Genomic DNA, 22815 nt, shown 5'->3' with positions numbered 1-22815 from the left:
AAATAAATAAATTTGGACATAAATCCTCAACAAACAAGACAATGTGGCTTTAGAAGATGCATTTTAAAGATGTCAAAAGTTTACACCAAAGAATTACACAAATAGATTATTACAATTAATATCAATTTGACCCCAAAATAAAGGGAAAAAGAAGCTTGAAATGCAATATAGACAAACAAACTTACATGAAATAGTTTTGACCTTGCATCATGAGAGAGTTCAAGAAATGGGCAGCATGACTTCTTCCATGACACAATTACATCTCACAATGCGACAACGACACCAGCCTGCATATTACAAGCACCATTATGAAAAAAGATTGATAACACATATCACTACTTTGTTCTCATTAACTTATACCATCTCAAAGATACAGGCATTTCTTACTTCTCCAACAGTAAATTTGTCAAAAGATTTCAGAGGTGGCAGTAACCATTCCAATAAATAGATAGAGCATCCTCGACTCTCATTGATAGCACAATTCTGATCTGGAAAGCAACAAAAGTGAACTCTACATTAAATATAAAAATAAATGGATATTTTACTTAAGTTTTCCAGCATAGAGAAGTTTGAACCTGTGGCTCGTACAACTACTCTGTGTGTAACAAAGGTCTGCATCAGCAAAAAGAACAAATAAAGGTAAAGATCAGAAAACTTGAGCAATGAATGATAATCATTGCAATCCTCATGGAAGCTATAAAAGTATAATATCCAATCACATCTAATCACATCTTCCAGATTACTCATTATGAAAGTAAGATTCATTTCTCATATTAAGCATACACGTCTAACTACATCTGATTCATACAAAAAATTATTGGTTATCCAAGATCGATCATGCTTATTGAAAGTGTAAAGCACCACAAAAGCCATGTTTTGTTAGAAACGTATATCAAATATTCAAGGTTGTTATGAAAGCAAGTTTTATTATCTCACATCAATCCTACAAACATATAACTATATTTGGTTCATATAAAAAATTATGGTGACTTAACTTCAATCATGGTTATTAGAAAATGATGCACGATAGGGTTGAAAGTGCCTTAATCAAGACACGCATCACATCTATCTCATTATTTAGAGAACTATCGGGAATGCATAAATCCACATAATATTTGGTGATTTCAATCAGAACCATCTTCACCTAGTATAAGTGTAACTAGAGATGATTTAGTGTTCTCAAGGTTAACTTCAATCTTGGGATATCCTGGCTAGAAATTCTTCACTCACAGGTTCACATTCACATGGAAAATAAGCAATAAGGGGAGGTTTCTAAATAACATTTGGAGCAAGAGACTCTTAATCTAAGCCATATGAGATTTCTAGTATTGGAGAAATTTCTATTGTGGTAAATTTTGGAAATTTATCAAAACCATTTAATATTATGCCAAAACTAATTATCAAAGTAAGTTATTAAAGGGGACAATGTTCAGGATCATAAGCCTTGGATGAAAATACTAACTTAAATGCAAATAATCCTAGAACAATTAGTTATAAATAGATTGTACCAAACCAAACCAAGTATCGCAAGAGGTACGTGTTTGGCTTGTATCAGGATGGTGCAATTTGGGTAATTGTTGGACTAGGAACAAGCTGGTGTCAGTAGAGATTGTTGAAGATGAGTACAATGGCCTGCAACGGAAGGCAAAAGCTGCTGCTGCACATCTGGCATAAAAATAAAAAGTATGGTAGGTGCCTAGTATCATGACCTTATTCTGCAATGTCGTGACTAGAGCAACAGTTATGGAGAGTGTACAAGGTTGTGTGGTTTTTTGAAGCATTCAAGGGGGGTGTGACAATTAAGCCGGCAAGCGTGTTTTCTCCTGGCACATTGGCAAATGCTTCATACGACTCCTTAGGTAGGAAGTGCTTTATGAAAGAAGAGTGCATGAACCGTTAGGAGTTGTTCTTCATAGTCGACGATGAAGAAGGGACTAGGCCATCCCTGCACAAACTAGTCGAGTGTTGGAGCCATTCCCTTGATGAGTCCATGGCAAGACGAAGCCAATTAACCTCGAACTAATGAATGACGTGCGTGTAGGCTTAACCTCGTTAATGAGTGTTGTTGGGGTGCCGCACGAGCTGTTCTTGAAACTCTAGACCCGTGACAAATGGTATCAAAGCAGGAGAGAAGGCGTTAGCACAATTGTGGTCCCTTCCAAATGATCCTGGTCAAAGAGGTCTCCCTTGAGCTTGTAAGATACGTTGGGACTACTAAGATGCATGTTAAGTACTATGAATGGAAAGCTAACATGAGGGTGTACCACGAGTGACATTGAGGGCAGGCGACGTGTGAAATTGAAGAGCATGTGTGAAACGCACATTAGGTGTGCAACATGTAGGCAATGACAACAGTGCAACATAGAAGTGAAAGATCTTGTGTACCATAAGCAAAAGTGTACATCCTCCGAGGTGTCATAACGTTTCGACACAATGATGGAGTCGTGCTTAAAGGTAACTAGCATCCCTTAAGCAATCAAGTTGTGCCACAAGTTGACAACTTTGACGACTATGTCTGATGAACATACAAATGATTGTGGGAGAATGTCACGACCTTATTCTGCAACATCGTGACAAGAGTAGCAAGTGTGGAGAGCGTATGGGGTTGTGTGGTTTCTCAAAGCATTTAAGTGGGTGAATGGCATACGTGTAGGCTTAACCTCTAATGAGTCCATGGCAGGACGAAACTAGTTGACCTTGAGTCAATGAATGGCATACGTCTAGGCTTAACCCTGCTAATGTGTGTTGTTAGGGTGCCACATGGGCCATTTTGCTATGTTGAAACTCTTGGTCCGTGACACTAGGAACAAATCAACACCTTATGACTTGAATGGAGTTAGTGATGGTTGTTCACTTAACATGCATGGCCACTAGAGCAAAGGGCAGTAACTGTTGGATTTTCACGAGAATTGTGAAATCAGAAGAGGTTTTTCTTAATATTCCTTGTGAACAATATACAACAATATATACATTCAGTAATCCATGAAATAAGGAAATGAAATAATCTTATTCCTAATAAACTGATCCTTATTCCAATATGATTCTGATCCTAATCCTAATGTGATTTTGATCCTAATCATAATATGATCTTGTACAACTCAACATCCTAATCCTAATATGATTTTGTACAACTCAACACTCCCCCTCAAGCTAGCATATAAATTATATGCACCAAGCTTGCTACAAATAAAACCAATACGAGGACCCTTGAGTGATTTAGTGAGGATATCCACTAGTTGGTCATTTGAGCTGACATGCCTAGTGGTAATACAATCGGACAAAATTTTCTCTCGAATAAAATGACAATAAAGTTTTATATGTTTAGTCCTCTCGTGAAACACCGAATTAGAGGCAATATGGAGAGCAGCTTGATTATCGCACAGTAACTTCATTTGTGATACTTCTGCAAATTTCACCTCTTGGATTAGTTGTTTAAGCCAAATGAGCTCACAAGTTGCTAAGGCCATTGCATGATATTTTGCCTCTGCACTCGATTTGGCAACAACATCTTACTTCTTACTTTTCCAAGATACAAGGTTTCCCCTAACAAGAACAGAGAAACCTGAAGTGGAGCCTCTAAAGATGGAGCACCTGCCCAATCAACATCAGAATACCTGGTAATCTATGTATGACCCCTATTTTCATATAACAGACCTTTGTCAGGTGCACCCTCGATATACCTTAGAATTCGAACAACTGCATCCCAATGACTATCACATGGAGACTGTAAGAACTAACTAACAACACTGACAGAGAAGAATAGATCGGGTCGTGTGATGGTGAGATAATTAAGCTTACCAACCAGCCTTTGGTATCTTCCAAGATCAGCCAAAGGCTCTCCCTGTCCAGGTGAGAGTTTTGAATTAGGATCCATAGGAGAGTATCAGCCTGCAATCTAACATCCTTGTTTCTTCCAAAATATCCAGTGCATACTTTCTTTGAGAGATAACAATATCAGAGCTGGATTGAGCAAATCTATACCAAGGAAGTATCTAAGTAACCCCAAATCCTTGGTTTGAAAGTAGCTAAATAAGTGTTTCTTCAACTACTCAATACCATCTTGATCACTTCCAATAATGACAATATCATCGACATAGACAACCAGATAGATGCATTGCTCTGGTGATGTATGTTTATAGAAGACGGAATGATCAAACTCACACCGCACCATACCAAACTCTTGGATGATAGTACTGAAACGTCCTGTTATCTTATCTATTTCTCTTAAAAATGTCAACAGTACACCCTAACTCAAATATATACACACTAAATAATTACAAGTATACCCTTTACCCTTTACACTATATATATAATCATAGTTTCCAACACTTCCCCTCAAGTTAGAGCATATATATTTATCATGCCCAGCTTGTTACAAATATAGGTTACCCTTTTACCAACTAAAGACTTCATGAAGATGTCAGCTTGTTGTTCCCATGTTCTAACATGATTAGTGGCAATTAACTTTTGTTCAAGTTTCTCTCATACAAAGTGACAATCCACTTCTATATGCTTAGTCCTCTCATGAAAGACTGGATTGTTTGCTATATGTATGGCTGCTTGGTTGTCACACCACAAGTCCATAGTCCCTGGGTCACCAAACCCAATTTCTCTAAGAAGATGTCTTGTCCATATGAGCTCACACGTAACTTGTGCCATAGCCCGATACTTAGACTCTGCACTTGACCTAGCTACAACTGGTTGCTTCTTACTTTTCCAAGAAATAAGATTTCCTCCAACAAAAACACAAAATCCAGTCACAGACCGTCTATCCACAGAGGATCTTGCCCAATCAGCATCTGAAAAACCTTCTACCTTATCATGACCATGGTCACTGTAAAGAATCCCACGTCCAGGAGCTCCTTTTAGATATTTCAAGATATGGAGGACCGCATCCCAATGAGATGTCCTAGGAGAAGACATAAACTGACTCACCACACTCACTGAAAACGCAATATCTGGACGGGTTACTGTAAGGTAGTTTAACTTTCCAACAATCCGTCTGTACCTCTCTGGATCACCAAACATCTCTCTATCCTCGGCATTCAATCTCACATTAGGAACCATAGGAGTGTCACAAGGCTTAGCCTCACTTAGACCCATTTCAGTCAACACATCTAACACATACTTGCGTTGAGAGAGAAAAATCCCTTTCTTACTCCGAGAAACCTCAACTCCGAGAAAATACCTTAAAGTACCCAAGTCTTTTGTGTGAAATTTGGAAGCCAAACAGTTTTTCAAACTCTGAATGCCAACATCATCACTGCCAGTGATTACAATGTCATCAACATAAACAACCAAAAGAATGATGCCAGAACTCGATTGCTTATAAAAGACAGAGTGATCATAAGCACTCCTATGTAAACCAGACTGAGTCACCACTTCGCTAAACCTCCCAAACCACGCCCGTGGAGATTGCTTTAAGCCATATAAAGATTTCCTCAGTTTGCATACCTTTCCTGACTCCCCCTGAGCAACAAACCCCGGAGGTTGCTCCATGTAAACCTCTTCAAGAAGATCACCATGTAAAAAGGCATTTTTTACATCAAGTTGGTGAAGAGGCCAACGATATGAAGCTGCAAGAGAAATGAATAGTCGGACAGAGGTCATTTTAGCCACTGGGAAGAATGTCTCAGAATAATCAATACCATACGTCTGGGCATAACCTTTAGCAACCAAACGAGCTTTCAACCGAGCCAAAGTCCCATCGGGATTAGCCTTCACTGTGAAAACCCATTTACACCCAATAGCCTTTTTATTTTCAAGCAACCCCATTAGAACCCATGTATCATTATGTTCTAGAGCCAACATCTCTTCTTCCATAGCCCGTCGCCACCCATCATGAGCAATTGCTTCAGACACAGAGTTGGGAACAGACACAGAGTCTAAAGAGGCAATAAAAGACTTGGAAGATGAAGACAGAGAGTGATAGGAAACAAATGAGGAGATAGGATAGGTACAAGAGCGCTTACCTTTACGAAGAGCAATGGGAAGATCATGATCATGGCCAGAGGATGGCGAAACCGGATCAGAGGACGAGGCAGTCGATAGGGGTAGTGGATCAGATGTTGCTGCAGGTGTCTCATGGTGTTGGTGGACCCTGCGAGAGTATACCTAGGAGATAGGAGGACGAGATGGTAGAGGACTATGATGGGTAATGTGGTAAACAAGAAGATCATCAGAGGGTGCTTCAAGAGAAGTAGATGAGGTGGAGGACTCAACATATGGAGTGGTTTCAAAAAAGGAAACATCAGCTGAGATAAGGTACTTACCTAGGACAGGAGAAAAACAACGATAACCCTTCTAATATCAGGAATAACCCAAGAATATGCACTTGAGGGACCTAGGTTCAAATTTGGATGCATAAGGTCTAACATCTTGAACAAAACACGTGCACCCAAACACTTCAGGACGAAGAGAGAATAAAGGCTGTGATGGAAAAAGGATGGAGAACGGGATTTGACCGCCCAAAACAAAAGAAGGCATGCGATTGATCAAGTGACATGCTGTAGAGATAACATCTGCCCAAAATTCTGTAGAGACTTTCATGTGAAAAAGGAGAGTACGAGCGACTTCTAATAAATGACGATTTTTGCGTTCAGCAACTCCATTTTGCTGAGGTGTATAAACACATGATGACTGATGAATAATACCTATAGTAGACAAAAAGGAAGAGAAAGGAGCAGAAAAGTATTCTTTGGCATTATCACTTCTGAGAATTTTAATAGATGAAGTAAATTGATTTTGTATTTCTGCATGAAAGGTACAAAAAATGGAGAATATTTCAAAACGATTTTTCATAAAGTACAACCAAGTTACACGTGAAAAATCGTCCACAAAAATAACAAAATATCGATATCCAGACTTTGACAACACAGGGCAAGGACCCCAAACATCAGAGTGTATAACATCAAAAGGGGCTGTGGCTCTTTTGTTTATCCTAGGGCTATAGGACAATCTATGGTGTTTTCCAAACTGACACGCCTCACACTCAAGGTGTGACACTGACCCTACATTAGGACATAACCTTTTCAAAATGGGAAAGGGAGGATGACCAAGGCGACCATGCAGTATGGGTAAAGATAAATCACTGGTACACGCAATAGGTTGAGAGACAGGAGTGGAGACATCATCGAGCATATACAGGCCACCTGATACACGACCCCTACCAATAATCCGCCTCGTCCCAAGATCCTGAAATATACAATGAGTAGGAAAAAAGTAAACACCACAATTGAATGCATTAGTAATTTAACTAACTAATAAAAGATTAAAAGGAAAATGGGGAAGGCACAAGACAGAGGAAAGAGACATAGATTTGTTGAGATGGGCGATACCACATCCAATGGTAGGTGCAGTAGACCCCGTTAGCTAAAGTAACCGAAGACAAATTGGGAGAAGGTGTAAATGAGGAGAGAATACCTGTATCGCCTGTCATATGGTGGGTAGCACCAGAATCAATGACCCAGTTACTACTAGAAGTGGACAAGCAGGCTGTAGGATTACCTAACTGGGTTAAAGTAGTGGTGGTCGATGGGATGGATGAATGGGAGCAAGCATTCTGAGTGAGACGAGCATATTCTGCTGCGGAGATAGTAATCTGTGATGGGGTGGGTAAGAGACCATCTTGAGTTACAACATGAGCAAACTTCTGAGTGTCTTGCATATTCAGGGGCTTGCCATGAAGCTTCCAACAATTTTTCTTTACGTGACCCTCAACACCACAATGAAAGCAAGTACGAGGGCCATTACCACGATTGTTCCTAGGATCACGACTTGTCCCTTTGTTACCTTTGCTATCACCAGACTTCATCTAGCTAGGGCCGCATGATCAACATTAGGATCCTTGAAGGTTTCCTTGTCCTTAGACACTCCTCGATCTTCCCCCTTACTAATTCTGAGAAGGCGAGCAAAGACATCCGTAAGAGAGGGAAGTGTCTCACCGGTAAGAAATTGTGTACTAGCTATCTCATATTCCGGTCTCAACCCAGCCAAAAAACACTGCACAACCACCTGTTCTTCTTGTGCTTGCATCATTTTCACGTCAGTAGGAACAGGAAACATAGCCCTTTTTTCTTCAAAGGCTTGTTTTATCTCTGTATAATATTCGAGCAATGTCTTCTCTTACATATTTGCTTGATATATCTTTAATAACAATTCGTGGGCATGAGACAAGTCTCGTTTACCAGCATACAAGAACTCTAGATACTCCCATAACTCCTTAACTGTATCACAGTGACCAATCACATCATCCACGGACGAATCAAGAGTGTTATGAATCTGATTGAAGAGTTTATCATCTTCCATGAGCCATCTCTTTCGAGTTTTACTATCATCCTCTGTTTCCTCAGGTGGATCCTCGATTAAATGGTCTCCCATATCAATGCTGGACACATATCGTCGGATTATTCGCTTCCATTGAAAATAATTCTTTTTTCCCAATAATTTTCGATCAGTAATTTTGGTGGAGGAAGTGATAATTTCAGTCACCATCTTCTTACCGTCCGCGGCCATACTGTCCAGCAAAGAACCCGTAACTCCACAGATTCACAACAATCCTAACAAGCAAACAACCCAAGCAAGCACAACAACTCAAAACACCAGGATTCAGAACAACTCTGGTATCACATTTTCAACTCTAAGCCAACACAAAGCATTCCCATTTTCACACAAACACAAAACCATATTTCAGTCAAAAGACCTGCAAAAAAAAAAAAATTCTGCACCAAACCAAAAATCAGAGAAGAGAACCAACACTCAGAATCAGCACTCGCTAGAAAAAAAAAGGAGAACAATGAAGAACAGAGTCAGACGTTGCCGGAAAACAGAAACACGTCGTCGAAAAACAGACACAGAGGTCAGACGTCGCCGAAAAACAGAGGGAAGGGGTCTGACGTCGTCGAAAAATGCAAGGGAGGGGTCAAACGTCGCCGAAAATCGCAAGGGAGGGGTCAGACGTCGCCGAAAATCGCAAGGGAGGGGTCAGACGTCGCCAAAAAACGCAGGGAAGGGATCTGACGTCGCCGAAAAACGCAAGGGAAGGGTTTGACGTCGCCGAAAAACGCAAGGGAAGGGTCTGACGTCGCCGGAAAACCCAGGGAAGAAGCTTGCACTCGCCGAAAAACTGAATCACGCAAATGGGTTTAGGGTTTACGCGTTTCAGGCTCTGATACCATGTTATCTTCTCTATTTCTCTTAAAAATGTCAACAGTACACCCTAACTCAAATATATACACACATTAAATAATTACAAGTATACCCTTTACCCTTTACACTATATATATAAACATAGTTTCCAACACGTCCAAATCAGACACGAGGAGACTGCTTCAAGCCATACAACGAGCGACGAAGTTTACAGACTAAGGCAGACTTCCCCTAAGTAGCAAAACCAGGCGATTGCTTCATATATATCTCTTCCTGATGCTCACCATGCAGAAATGCATTCTTAATGTACAATTGGAACAAAGGCCACTATCGGATGGCAACCATAGATAAGAACAAGCGGACAAAAAATATCTTCGCCACAGGAGAAAAAGTGTCATAATAATCCAACCCATAAGTCTGAGTGTACCTTTTGGCTACCAAACGAGCCTTTAAGCGATCCACCTGCCCATCTGGATCAACTTTGACAATATAAATCCAACGACAAACAACAATCGATTGCCCTAGATGCAAAGGAACCAATTCCCAAGTGTTATTATTATGCAAAGCAGTCATCTCTTCAACCATTGCCTGACGCCACCCGGGATTAGTCAACGCCTCATGAATATTGAAAGAAACAGACACAGACGAAATTGTGGACACAAAAGCAAGATATGGTGAAGATAATCGATGATAACTAAGGAAATTATAAATCAGATGAGGGTTGCGAGTGGACCGTATACCTTTACGAATGGCAATGGAAAACTGATTATCAGGAGGTATGATCGCAGCATGAGAGGAATCTGGAACAGGACCTATAACAGGAGCCTCAAGAACAACATCAGGGACAATGTCAGTACCTGTAAGAGGAATAAGAGCATCATCTGCAAGAGGGGACTCTCCTGTAGGTGAAGAACACTATGAGACAAGGACAGACTCAGATGATTGACCAGAAAGGGGAGCAGTGTAAGGTACGGGGAGGACCTCAATTATAAAGGCACATTCTGGTGGAGATGAAGAGAAGGGAGAAGACTCAGAAAATGTAACATCAGCAGATATAAAATATCGATTTAGTGTGGGAGAGTAGACACGAGGAACCCAAGAAAATACATTTGGTAGACTTAGCAGACAGTTTATCTTGACCAGAGGAGAAGAAATGGACAAAACAGGTGCAACCAAAGACACGGGGAGGAAGAAAGAATAAAGATTGGTCAGGAAACAAAACAAAATGAGGTACCTTGTTTCGTAGGACAAAAGAAGGCATCCTATTGATCAAGAAACAAACAATCAGCACAGCGTCTGCCCAAAACTAGAAAGGAGCCTGATTGTGTAAAAGCAAAGTGCGGGCAATTTCAATGAGATGTCTATTCTTACGCTCAGCAACCCCATTTTGTTGTGGGGTATAACCACAAGATGACTAATGGAGGATTCCTTAGGAGGACATGAATTTTGTAAAGGGGGCAGAAAAGTATTCACAAGCATTATCACTCTGCAACACACGAATCGTAGTATTAAATTGAGTCTTGATTTTAGCACAACAGGATTCAAATATGGAAAATAATTTAGAACGAGATTTCATTAAAAATAACCAGGTGCAACGAGAATAATCGTCAATAAATGTAACAAAATACTGAAAATCTAGAGTTTCTGATTTCTTTGCTCTAATACCATTTCAAATCAGAAGAGAATTTTCTTAATATTCCTTGTGAACAATATACAACAATATATACATCCAATAATCCATGAAATAAGGGAATGAAATAATCTTACTCTTAATAAAACTGATCCTTATCCCAATATGATTCTGATTCTGATCCTAATCTTAATATGATCTTGATCCTAATCCTAATATGATTTTGTACAACTCAACATCCTAATCCTAATATGATTATGTACAACTCAACAGGAATAAAAGCCATTAGAAAAGGTACATGGTTGAGTATATAAGGGAAGTGATAGATAAGTGGACTCCAAGTTTGTTGGTGACAGTTTGTGTCATGGATGCGCAACCAAAGATGACGGCAATTGGAATGTGTGGCAATTACTATATAGTAGTTTGGGATGCAAGATTTTGAGATTTTAGGTATTCTAAGAGTAGTTGGGGTTTATGGCATACCAATTTTATATGTGACTACGTTCAAGGAATGAATTTATTGTTTCAATTTCAGTGTAAGCAAAAACATTTGGATAAAAATTTGACTTTGATATCAATTCATGGAGATCATGGAGGAAAGAAAAAGAGGAAGAATGAAGAAGGGGAGGAAAATAGAGGGAAAACAATACTTTATTCTCAATTCTCAATGCATCAAATCTAATAACAATAATAATTTGCTTCTCTATTTGAGGAAAGCACAACGCTAATAACACATAAAATAAAGTAAAAAACAACCTTTAATGAAACAAATCTTAATGACAAAAAAAAAAAAAACATCAAAAGTAAATAAAAAAGAAAAAAACTAAGAAAATATGGAAAATGAATAAATTTCTGGTTGTCCTACATCACAAAGTTTGTTGACAAACTAGACAAGACCCTCTAAATCTAGTGATATAAACACTTCAACACACCAATCTTCCCTCAAATTCCTCTATGTAAAATCCCAAAGCAAAGCCACTATGAAGCAGGATAGCGGGCATTGTGAATCATATAAGTTTGATAGTTTAGCGACTTGATTGTGGACAGTCACGATACAGCATTTGCTTGTATAATGCCACACATCTCACAACAAAACACTCATTAAGGAGACAACTTATCAAGTTGAAAAATACAAATATAAAATTGAGTGGAAGTATAGGAAAACAGAAGTCAGCTTAGTATTCACAATCCTCCTTCCTTTCCATTGAAGACGATAGGATCCCACATTGAAAGGGAAAAGGGTGGGATATGGGTATAAAGGCTTGGACGCCCTCCCTTGGCAAACCGGTTTTCAAGGAGAGTGTATATCCAAGCCATGAAAGACCATGGCCTAGCCCAAATTGTTGAGTTATTAGAGTGGGTTCCTATCAATTGGTATCTGAGCATGATCCTGCGCCTATGTGGCAGCGCACGCGTGGTAGGCTGACTTTGGGCCCGGGCTGCTACCCCGAGAAAGGGCTGGAGGCCCGAGGGAAAGGAGATCTGCGTAGTCACCCAGAGGTAAAGAGGCGACGGGGGTAAAGAGGCGACGTGGACGTCGGTTGCGGAAGCGTAGAGAAATTAAGATCCCACATTGAAAAGGAAAAGGGTGGGCATATGGGTTATAAAGGTTTGGGCAACCTCCCTGGCAAGCCGGTTTTCCAAAGAGAGTTCTACTAAGCCCATGAAGACACCATGGCCCAGCCCAATTGTTGAGTTATGGAGTGGGTCCTATCAAAGACACATTTTAAAAATCAAATAAACATTATACTGTTACAGGTATCTAACCCAATAAGCCAAAATCCATTTAACATAAAGCTAAAGCTCTCAAAAATAAATATGTAGTTACAATTATTTCTTGACAAGAGATAATTTTTAACCATGTTGGGGTCAAATTCCTCTGAAGATTGAAGGTACCCTGGACAAGGATGTTATGCATCATAAGTTAAATACTGAAAGCCAGAAGAATAAAATCATTTTTTGACTAATTATTTAGACATAAAATTCGATTATAGTATTTAGCAGCCAGCAATATATCTTATGATACACAGAAGCTAAAAGCTTATCATGAATCATGCAAAAAGCAACTAATCATATACCATTACCTGCCAGATAGAAGGCATATACTCAGGATAAGAAAGATGCTGATTTTTACTTTTTACATTTTTTGAACATGAGATGTCTGTTGCAGACCAATTTTCCAACTTCCTGTGAGAAAAAATAATTAACATCCATTTTGGCACTAGAGTACTTGGACTTAGAAGTATAAGAAAAGAGCAAGTAGACCCCTAGATTGATAGCCATTTGTCTCTACCACCTACTTTTTAATGTAAAGAATACGACACCCATGCTGTCTTATTTAGCTACAATAAATAATAATTTATCAATTTTTAAATATAAAATAATAATTATTATTATAAATAGTCTTTTATTTCATATCTTTTTCTCTCTCTCTCCCCCTTGGTAAGGACTCCATGTTTATCACTTTCTCTTCTTAACAACTGTGGCAATACCTAATTAATCAAAATATATCATAATCAATCAAAATAAATTATGATATATGAATAATGGAAGAAAAGAATTATTCATATGATATAATATATCATAATCAATCAACCATTTATCAAGCATGATAACAATAATGATAAAAGCCTTTATTTATAAGCTTAAGAAACCAATTCCTAATCAAAACATCATTCTAAAAATTCTTATCCTAATAAAATAATAAAACAATAATTTAATTTAACCAAGCCCAATCAATCCTAAAATATTAAAAAACAAAATGACTAAATAGCCCTTAGCTTCCCCCATATTTGTCCTACATCATAGGCATAACAACTACTCAATCATTTTGAATAAAGAAAATAGGATCCCTTTAAATATAGACAGATTTGTACAACCAATTAAGATTTGAAATTATTTAATGATGGAAGATTTGGAATATATACTTCAATAGGGCATATTGAGCTTTTCTTAACTTTTTATACTGTGGGCTTATTTTGGCCCATTAATTTGTGCCTCCCTAATTTACCAATTTCAGGTAGCCTCCTCTTATAGAGCATACCCGTTTGGGACATTTGAAACACTATACATACAGACTTCAGTGCATAAACAACTCAGAGTTTTATACATAGAGTAAGATATTGAAACAGAAACGGACAAACCTGTCAGCCTCTTAGAACTCACCATGGAACCTCATTAGCTGAACTTTTATCACCTAAGATGGTAGTTCTAGTAGCTATAACAACCATGGGATGAAGCAGTAGAAGATTGCTGACCTCCTGAACGACAGTTTCTGATACACCCAGGAGAGACAGACTTTTCCTGAACATAAACAAAAACAAAATCCACATCAAGTAGTCAACTTAATGTTAGAAACTAACAGCATTACACACAATGGCTATAAAATAAAATGGAGAAATTCATGATAGAAGACTTTTGAGATACTTGGCTAATTTTTTTGGATGAAAAGGAATTTTCGTTAGAGCAGGCTGTGTTTCCTAGCTTTAGAAGGATTCCTATTTTCTTTTGCAGAGATTGTTCTAGAGTGACTTCCTTACAGATTTAGGTTTCCTTACAAGATGTGTATTACAGGAAAATTTCCTCTAGGAAGGAATACAAGTTGTATACAAAAAATAAAGTAATTTTACAAGGAAGAAGAGATCTCTACACCTAAACTAGCGGTCATGATGAACACGATGTGTTGGGGAAAGCCTTACCAAAAGTGTGGGCGAAAGCCTTACCAGAAGAATGGGTGAAAGTCTTACCAAGAATTGCTACAGCAAAAATGAGAAGGTATGTATTAATTTGTTTAGTTATTTGGAGTAGTATTTTTGAAATATTATTATTAGTTAGAGTTGAGTGGTTAGTACAAGGTAGGATTTAAAAATAAAAAATAGTTGAATAATTTAGGATAAGATTTTGAGAATAGGGAAACAAATATGCATTTTGATTTGAAATACGAATAGAATAGGAAAACAAACGCATTTGTTTAGTTATTTGGAGTAGTATTTTTGAAATATTATTGTTAGGTAGAGTTGGGTGGTTATTACGAGATAGGATTTGAAACTTAAAAATAGTTGAATAATTTAGGATAAGATTTTGAGAATAGGAAAACAAATATGCATTTTAATTTGGAATACAAATAGGATAGGGAAACAAACGCACCCTAATATTTTAATGAAATCAGTGGACCACAAATTCACTATAACAAAGAGAATCCACATATCTATCAGGGTCTAAGGAAAAGACTATCATCAATTGTGTATTCTGTGAAAAAAGAGCAAAAAAAAAAAAAAAAGAAAGATCACTACAGCTTGAACAGCCCCCAAAAACACAATCAGAGTTAACACACAACCTCCAACCAATTTAAATGAATAAGAAAAAGCAGTGTCTTTTAAATAAAAGAGCATTTAAATGCTATAAACATCATTTTGTCTCGTAAAACACTTCTCCTCCACTGTATTCAAAAAATTCAATTATTTATTTCACCCCAAATCAACCGTAAAAGAGCTAAAAACTACACACTTTTTAAAAGTCTTGACCATTTTTACTTTGCCAAAGAAAAAAACTTCTCTAGTATCAATACAAGAACTAGAGATAGCACAATGAAGATTGATTTCTTTGCTAACTTTCCTCGTGACAGGTGAGTCACTGAATGATGAAGGAACAAATCATCTAACAATTCTGCACCATTTTTGCATATCACACCAGGGCAATTTGAAGTATATCTGATGGTACTTAATTGCATACTGTTTGCCATGCTTGAATTTTCATTGAGCCAATGTTCATGCAAAACCTTAAATTGGGAGGAACTTTTGCCTTTCAAACTGAATAGTAATTTCTGGATATCTACCAGAAAATTTTCTACACAAACATTTCAAAGTGGGATTTGCAAACCAGAAGAGTTATGCATCTATTTTCCTTTATCTTCCCTTGACTCTTTAATGATACATTATCAAGAAGCCCCATTAGGTCAGTAAATTCTTCAATCTCTTTCACCTTGATATTCCTTTTGAAGTTCAGGTTCCAGCTTCCATATCAGGAAGAAGAGTTGATAGGTTCCAGCCCAAAAAGTACTCTTCATATGAGAATCGATCTATAAAGAACAGAGCAGTGATAATTCAAGCTAAAATCTCAAAGCAATTTACTCCCCCAAAAAACGAGTTTCCTTCCCATTTCCCACCTTAGAAGCAACGAACTAATTGAATGAAGAATATTCCTTAAAAATGGCTTTCCAAGAAATCTAATCTGATCCACTTGGTTAAAGTTATAATTTACTTTTTATCCTTTTTATAACTTCATACTAAAGGGACTTTCTCTCACGCGAAACCACCAAAGCCACTAAGCTAGAAGAGCCCTATTTCTTTGAAATCTCATCCACTTGGTTAAAGTTATAATTTACTTTTTATCCTTTTTATAACTTCATACTAAAGGGACTTTCTCTCACGGGAAACCACCAAAGCCACTAAGCTAGAAGAGCCCTGTTTTTCTTGCTCAAGAGGCTCCCACCTACCTAGATGGCTATTAATTCCTTCTCCATATCTTTTCAATAGGAAATTTCTCATCATCCTTTTTTCTTTTTTGCTACATCACAGAAGATTTAAAATGGATATCCTTGTCCTATTGCTCTCATCATTTTTTTAATTAAATTGTAGTAAGTTATGTTTCTGTTTATTGCTAATTTTATGTAAGCTCTAACACACCTTAAAATGATTTCGTATTCTTTCCGTCACTCTACCTAGGCATAAACACAAAAGGCGTGATTATTATAGATAAATAACCAACTAGGTCTTCACATGATAACCCTTGTTCCACAGTACCAAAAAATTGTCCGAGATGTCTTTCATAAGAAATGCATACCGCCTATGGAAAAAAACATAATCCTGGCACAAGATAGTATTTCTAGTAAAAAATAGTTTATAAGCTATAAAATGATATTACAAAAATTATATGGATAATACAATTCAAAAACAGTAAAGAAAAATTTTTCCACTATAATAGTTCTTTAAGAGGAAAAACTAATGCATGAGATACTTTTTTTAAAATAAATTCAAAGAACTTAAGGGAAAGAAAATCAGATAAAAATTTACCTATTATCACCACCCACTAGCAAGGGTCTACAAGCCCGATCAACCCAATGAAAAGCTCCAATGCTGAAAGAAAGGTTTACATATCAAAGATAGTGACACAATTATTTAAATGAGTTATAATCTGCAAAAATTGAAATTTCAACATCAAGATTGAAAATTTGAAGAGATTTATAATAATTTCTCATTTCCCCTTTTCTAATGTGTGACACTATTGAAAATGCAATACCTTGCACAGGAAATTCCAAGAGGTTTAGACTGATTCCTTGTTTTCCCTTCTCCCTTCTAATGCATGACAATAACGCACTAAAAAACACACAATGATAAAATACCAATTTAAATAACTCTTCTATTACTCACTGATAAAAAAAAATAAGCATTTTCTTGGCTTAAATAATGGATAATAACTAGGGTGAAATAAATTAAATAAATAGTTTCTTATCAAGAAAAAATTATAAATAAAACTATCCCAAAATTATTTCAAGTGGGTTCGAATTTAATTTCCCCAACCTAATCAAACTTGAAATATATATTTTTAAGAAAAAGTAAAGATATGAATCAATACATATATTTGTAGTCAAGCTATAATAACACTTGTTAATTTGTCATTTGAATTAGAGAATACTAACACAGTGTTAATATTATTTAAAATGCACAAAATGTTGAATAAACACAACTTCTTGTTAAAAGAAGAACATCTGAAACTGAGTCCATTCCATAAATTGTCTTATTTAGAGAATAAAAATGTTGCATAAACACAAGAAGTTGTCTATAATCTGTAGACAGCAAAGATTTACCTATACATGAATAAAATAAAAATAAATCTCCAGGAGGAAGGGGAGAAAGTTAAACAAAAGTATAATCTATACAAAATCCAACAAAAAGGAAAAATTCAGATATACCAAAATCATCAAACCTGTCAATAAGAAGGCAATAAACACTAATTCCATGTGCTTCACTTTCCCTTCTAAGCCTATAATGCAATGTCTGGAACCAACAAAGTAAGAAATCAGAAAGGCAATCATAAATCTTCCAATGTCTTCATAAGCTTATTGAAGAACACACTTGAATAATAGGAGCCATCAACAATATACCTAGCTTGTATAAAAAATTCAAGCGCATGAAATTCTACAAAAATTTTCAGTTTTTCATCATAAAGCATGATATAGTTGTAAGGTTTTTCCTTCATTTATTTTTTTCCTTTAACAACTATACTGGGTGGTAATTATCTCACATACATAGCAAGCTATTTGAAGATTTCTTCTTTCCCACTGAAGTTCCTGAAAGATGGGACTTTCATGCCAAAATATGTCAGATCAACGCAAGGCCATTATGAGCCTCATATTGTGCCGAGTCAATATTATTCATTTTCTGCCATGCTTGACCCAATTTATACCTACATGTTTAAAAAGCTTTAGTAATGAAGAGCTATGGTTGTAGTTGATGACTGAAATTTATATAAAACTGCTTTGGCGACTTAGGGTGGTTAAAGAAGTGCACTCAAATGTATTTTAAATTTTCTTGTTTCCTAATAAATTAACCTTCACCTTTTCAAATAAGTACTTTTATTTTAGCACTGTTTTCAATTAATGTTTTAATAGGATACAGACAAGCTTAAAACAGTCATATTCTCCAAATACTCAAATCATGCCAAACAAGGTGAAATTTGTTTATCATCAATACAAGAATATGTCTAATAAACAAGAAAGCTTTCACCCAGACAATAAAATAAACAATGGAGTAATTACACTCCCTCAAAGATTAAATACGTCAATTTGCAATTTGCTTTCCTTCATACTTTTCTATTGAGTATTTATTTATTTAATTAACAATGTGAATTTTGCTTTCAGCCGCTTAAGCAATAAGGTCGAAGACAAGGTTGGTCTACATTCACACATAGATACCATTAACAAATTGCTAAATAATCACAGTTCCAATACATATGCATTTTCTCTCCATGTTTGCGCACAATATTTGCTACAATTACAAGATAAACTTACTAAACCAGAAACTTTTTTTTTTTTTTTTTTTTTTTTGGTATTTTCTAAATAGGAACCAAAAGCATGTTCATTTCAGTCAACAAGAATGAGTAGCACTTTTCAAATGCCATATTTATCCTCAACTTCATGCCTTTTACCTGTGTTACCTTCTTTCCTTGCCCTTCCTTCCCTTAGATTTTTGAGAATGTCCTTTCTATTGTTGATTAGTTTCTTAAAAGAATTGTTCTGTACACATTCCTTCTTTTGCAAAGGTGTACGGCCAGCTTGGCAGTAACCATATCAGGAGTTGGTGTAACTGAGGAGACACCGGGATAGGAGTATACAGTTTAAGTTAGTGTTATAATTTCTTCAAATAAGAAATCTAATGGAGCATAACAAATAGGTCTCTCTGCAATTTTCCACATCACTAAAAAATGTGTTTCAACCATCCTATAATTCAATGGTAGCTGTAGAAGGTATCAAATTCACGCAAAGGCAATGTTAAATGTAATAAGAATGCCAGTGAGACTATTTCAAGTACTGGATTTTTATCTGCATTTCAAGACCCTTGATGCTTGAGTTTTTATCAGTTTGTAATACTTCTTCAGTTTCAATTATCGCTCTAGCTATTAGTAACTTCATTGCCATGACAGTTTGGGACTTTAAGAGAACAAAAGTCTCAAGAGCCAACTTAAAAAATATCTGAATGGCACAGTGAACAAATATTGAACTTCCAGGAGTGAAAAAACTTGAATTATTTTTTTTAACAATTATTTATAAAAGAAAATGGCTCCTCACCTTAAGAGTGGTTAGAAATTCAAAGCTTTCGTAACAACGAACATATAAGAACCGTCTCATGGACACTGCAAATAGTTCCTCATCATAAAACATATTAGATTGCCTTTTTGCATCGCAGTTCGATAAGTCACCAAGTTGTTGCTCCCGATGCTCTTTACTGCTCAATCCTAGACAACATTTTTGTTTTTTATAAAACAAAAATTCTATTAAATCAAAATAAATATATATCGCAGAAATGTGTACCTATAGTCCACTTAAAAAGAAACCTATTACAATTGTTCAAGGAAACCTGAATACAAAAACATTAATAATTCCTACACAATTTTTTTTTTTTTTTCAATAAGAAACACAATTTATATTAGATTAGAAAAGAAGATAAAAAAAGTGAACCAGAGATCCAAAACGACATCCAAAACAATCCCACTCTAGAACACTAAAACTACACAAAATGTATTCCCCAAACCAGTGTACTGCCCTGAAATAAAAGGAAAAAGATTACAAGTCCAAGAACAAATTATCCCAAACTCCATCCCATTTCAAATTAATGAAGAAAAAGGAACAGTCTTAACCTACTTGGTCATAGAAACCCAAAAAGAGGCAAAGAAATGATTCGCTCCTATAGATTATCACATCTTCCATTAAGTGTTGGCTTTCTTCCCTTTCTCAAAGCAAAAATACACTGCACAAGCAACGCTTCACAAGAACCTGAACAGACCTAAGCTATTTTGGCTACCTAGCACATCTAGCAAACAAGCTGGACACATAATGCAGCGAAAGAAGATACAACTTGAAGACTTCATTTCAACTTCACATAAAATACCATGATGCAAGACACATCTTTGGGTTCTTTCATTGATTAACTTCATTTTTAAATCTGCTTCTCAAAAAAAAAAAGTCTTTAATTTGTTGCTGAATTTAACCCAAAATATTTTGAAGAATGAATTGTTTTTCTCAGTTCATAATTTTCAAATATAGCATCAAAAGAACGTTAGAAGCATTTGAATTGCTGAAACAGTAAATATTTTTTTACAATAATACCAAATGGACCCTTGGATTTTACAATAAAAATAAGGAAATTTTATGCACAACCATCACTGTCATTTATAGCCATGCAAAAAAAGATTTTGTTATATGATTCATTCCCTCAAAACCACAAGTTTTTAACAAATTAGTGGCCTCTTCACATTTTCAACCTAGAAGCCCTTGTATATTTGGCCAAAACCTTGGCAACAAAGCTAACAATCTTGTTAGCAAATGATATATCAAATGATTAGAAGCTATTTGAAGTAGAGAATCAAGAGAAACATTCAGATCTGTAGATCCATATAAGTCCTTATAAGTATAAATCAATACTAATTGGCAAACTAAAAGAGTACAAACAGAATTTGTTTCATAAATAGGGTTGCGCTTAATTAGAATGAATGATAATAAGGTTTGGGTCAATCAGAAGCAAGGATCTGATAATGCTCCATTTTTGCCACATGGCTCTGGCAACCTCTCACTTCTTCCACTTCCAATCAAAACAAATCTTTGCTCATAGCAAAACAATGCAAGAAATTCTTTGCGGCTACAATCACTCAAAAGAGTAACCATGAGCACAATATCACACTATTGAAAGTTAAGCACCACACAAAAGCCCACAGCTCTTAAAACACAAGTCTACTGGTGTAGTATATGGATTTTTGGCTATAACCACAATCCTTAATCTTGTTTGAGAATGTTGGTGCATGAAATATTACCATCAAAAGAAATTGTGTGCAGTGTGAAGAGGAAAATGGAGAAGGTTTTGTTTGGTTGTAGTCACAGATAGTAGAGGGTGGAGAGACAAGATAAAGACATAGAAAAGAGAAGCTTTCTTACAAATTTCAAAAATAATATCAATATTGACATAACTTTTGGACAGTAAAATTATTCACATATCTTTAGGTATGTTTAGTCTACTTGAGTTCTCTAGCAGTAGGGGTTTTTCAAGAAAATCCAGAATTAGGTTGGCTCCAATATAATTAACCAAACTTTAGCGAATCCATGATATTTTCCCTTTTGAATATTCAGAACCTATGATATTTTTAATTGGAGAAATTTTTCAGGTAAACTGTACTAAAGCACATCCAAATGGAACTCATTCCTATAAACAATGGGGATGAAATTTGCACCAGAGTAGATGCCTAAACTACTTAGGAGGCTGAAATGGAACTAGAATCTAACACATGGTTTGGCAAATTTCTTATGATGCTATGAATACCGGTTTGTTATATTTGTTAGGTTTAAGTCTGACAAGAATAATATTCTACGACAAGCTATTCATTTCCCCATTGGTAACAAATAGTTATCCCTTAAGCGGGGAATCCTATTTAAAAAACTGAAAGACTATGTTTCTACTCTTGCAAGAACCAAGATTTTGATTCATTTGGATGCAATGAAAAAAATTCATTACTCCAAAAAAAAAGCCATCCCGTGAGTATACATGACCCCACAACCTGTATAAAGCGTATTCATTCCAAAACACATTCAAAACAACAATATTTTAAACAAACATTATTTATAAATTAAATAAGCATTTCCATGTCAAAAAAAAAAAAAAAAAAAAAATTATGCGTATAGGTTTACCATTAGCTTCCATGATCCGATGCTTTAGCAATTGTGCGAGGCATGAAACGTCGAAACGACAATCCAAGTCGAGGAACGTCACCAAACGCCCCAATCCACCATAGTGCACCCCATTCCACTCTTTAGGAAGAATGCAACTGATTGCAGCCTAAGAGCACAGATTTTAATAATTCAAATTCTTAAATTTTAATTTAATTTAAAATCCGTAGTAGAGTACCTGAATAAGGATTTGGGTTTTGGCAGATGTAGAGGGGCCAACGAGCTCAAGAACATTGCCGACGCGGAGAGGAATCCGGTGAAGCGGAGGAAGAAAAAAGAAGGGTGAGCCTTCAGTTATAAGGCGAGATAACATTTCATCCGCACTCTCGTCCCCCTCAATCCACCCCTTCAACTCCATTGCAGGTGTTGCTGAGAAAAAAGCCACCCCACTTTTGTTTATTAAAAATACAGTGAAAAGAATTTTGGTCATGAGTTTTGGAGTGACTTGATTGTTGTGGAATACTTTTTTGGCGGACACTTGTTTTAGGGTTAAAAACTTTTTCCCACCTAAAAAATGGCGTAATAACTGTCCCACGCTCAAACTTTT

General features: G+C 36.4%; 1 protein-coding gene across 2 annotated transcripts; it reads right to left on the bottom strand.

Moving 5' to 3' along the window:
• On the bottom strand, nt 1–22741 carry LOC116123578 (DNA repair protein XRCC2 homolog). Of its 2 annotated transcripts, XM_031409325.1 has the most exons (10): nt 22447–22738; nt 22230–22377; nt 19623–19789; nt 17762–17832; nt 16849–16911; nt 13943–14080; nt 12862–12964; nt 576–612; nt 388–488; nt 1–287 (listed from the first exon to the last, which is right to left on the bottom strand). In XM_031409325.1, exons 1-10 carry the CDS (start codon nt 22696–22698, stop codon nt 264–266), a joined length of 1104 nt encoding a protein of 367 aa, XP_031265185.1. In that variant the 5' UTR covers nt 22699–22738; the 3' UTR covers nt 1–263. The 2 variants fall into 2 exon arrangements, 1 of the variants encoding a protein (XP_031265185.1); XR_004127051.1 differs by lacking the exons at nt 1–287; nt 388–488 and having other exon boundaries at nt 597–612; nt 13921–14080; nt 22447–22741.
• Nucleotides 22742–22815: the final 74 nt, after the last annotated feature.

Source organism: Pistacia vera, unplaced genomic scaffold (genome assembly GCF_008641045.1).
Source record: "Pistacia vera cultivar Batoury unplaced genomic scaffold, PisVer_v2 Contig143, whole genome shotgun sequence".
In the NCBI taxonomy this organism is placed as follows: Eukaryota; Viridiplantae; Streptophyta; class Magnoliopsida; order Sapindales; family Anacardiaceae; genus Pistacia; species Pistacia vera.
The sequence above is the reverse complement of the archived record's forward strand: the minus strand, read 5'-3'. Positions and strand labels throughout refer to the sequence as shown.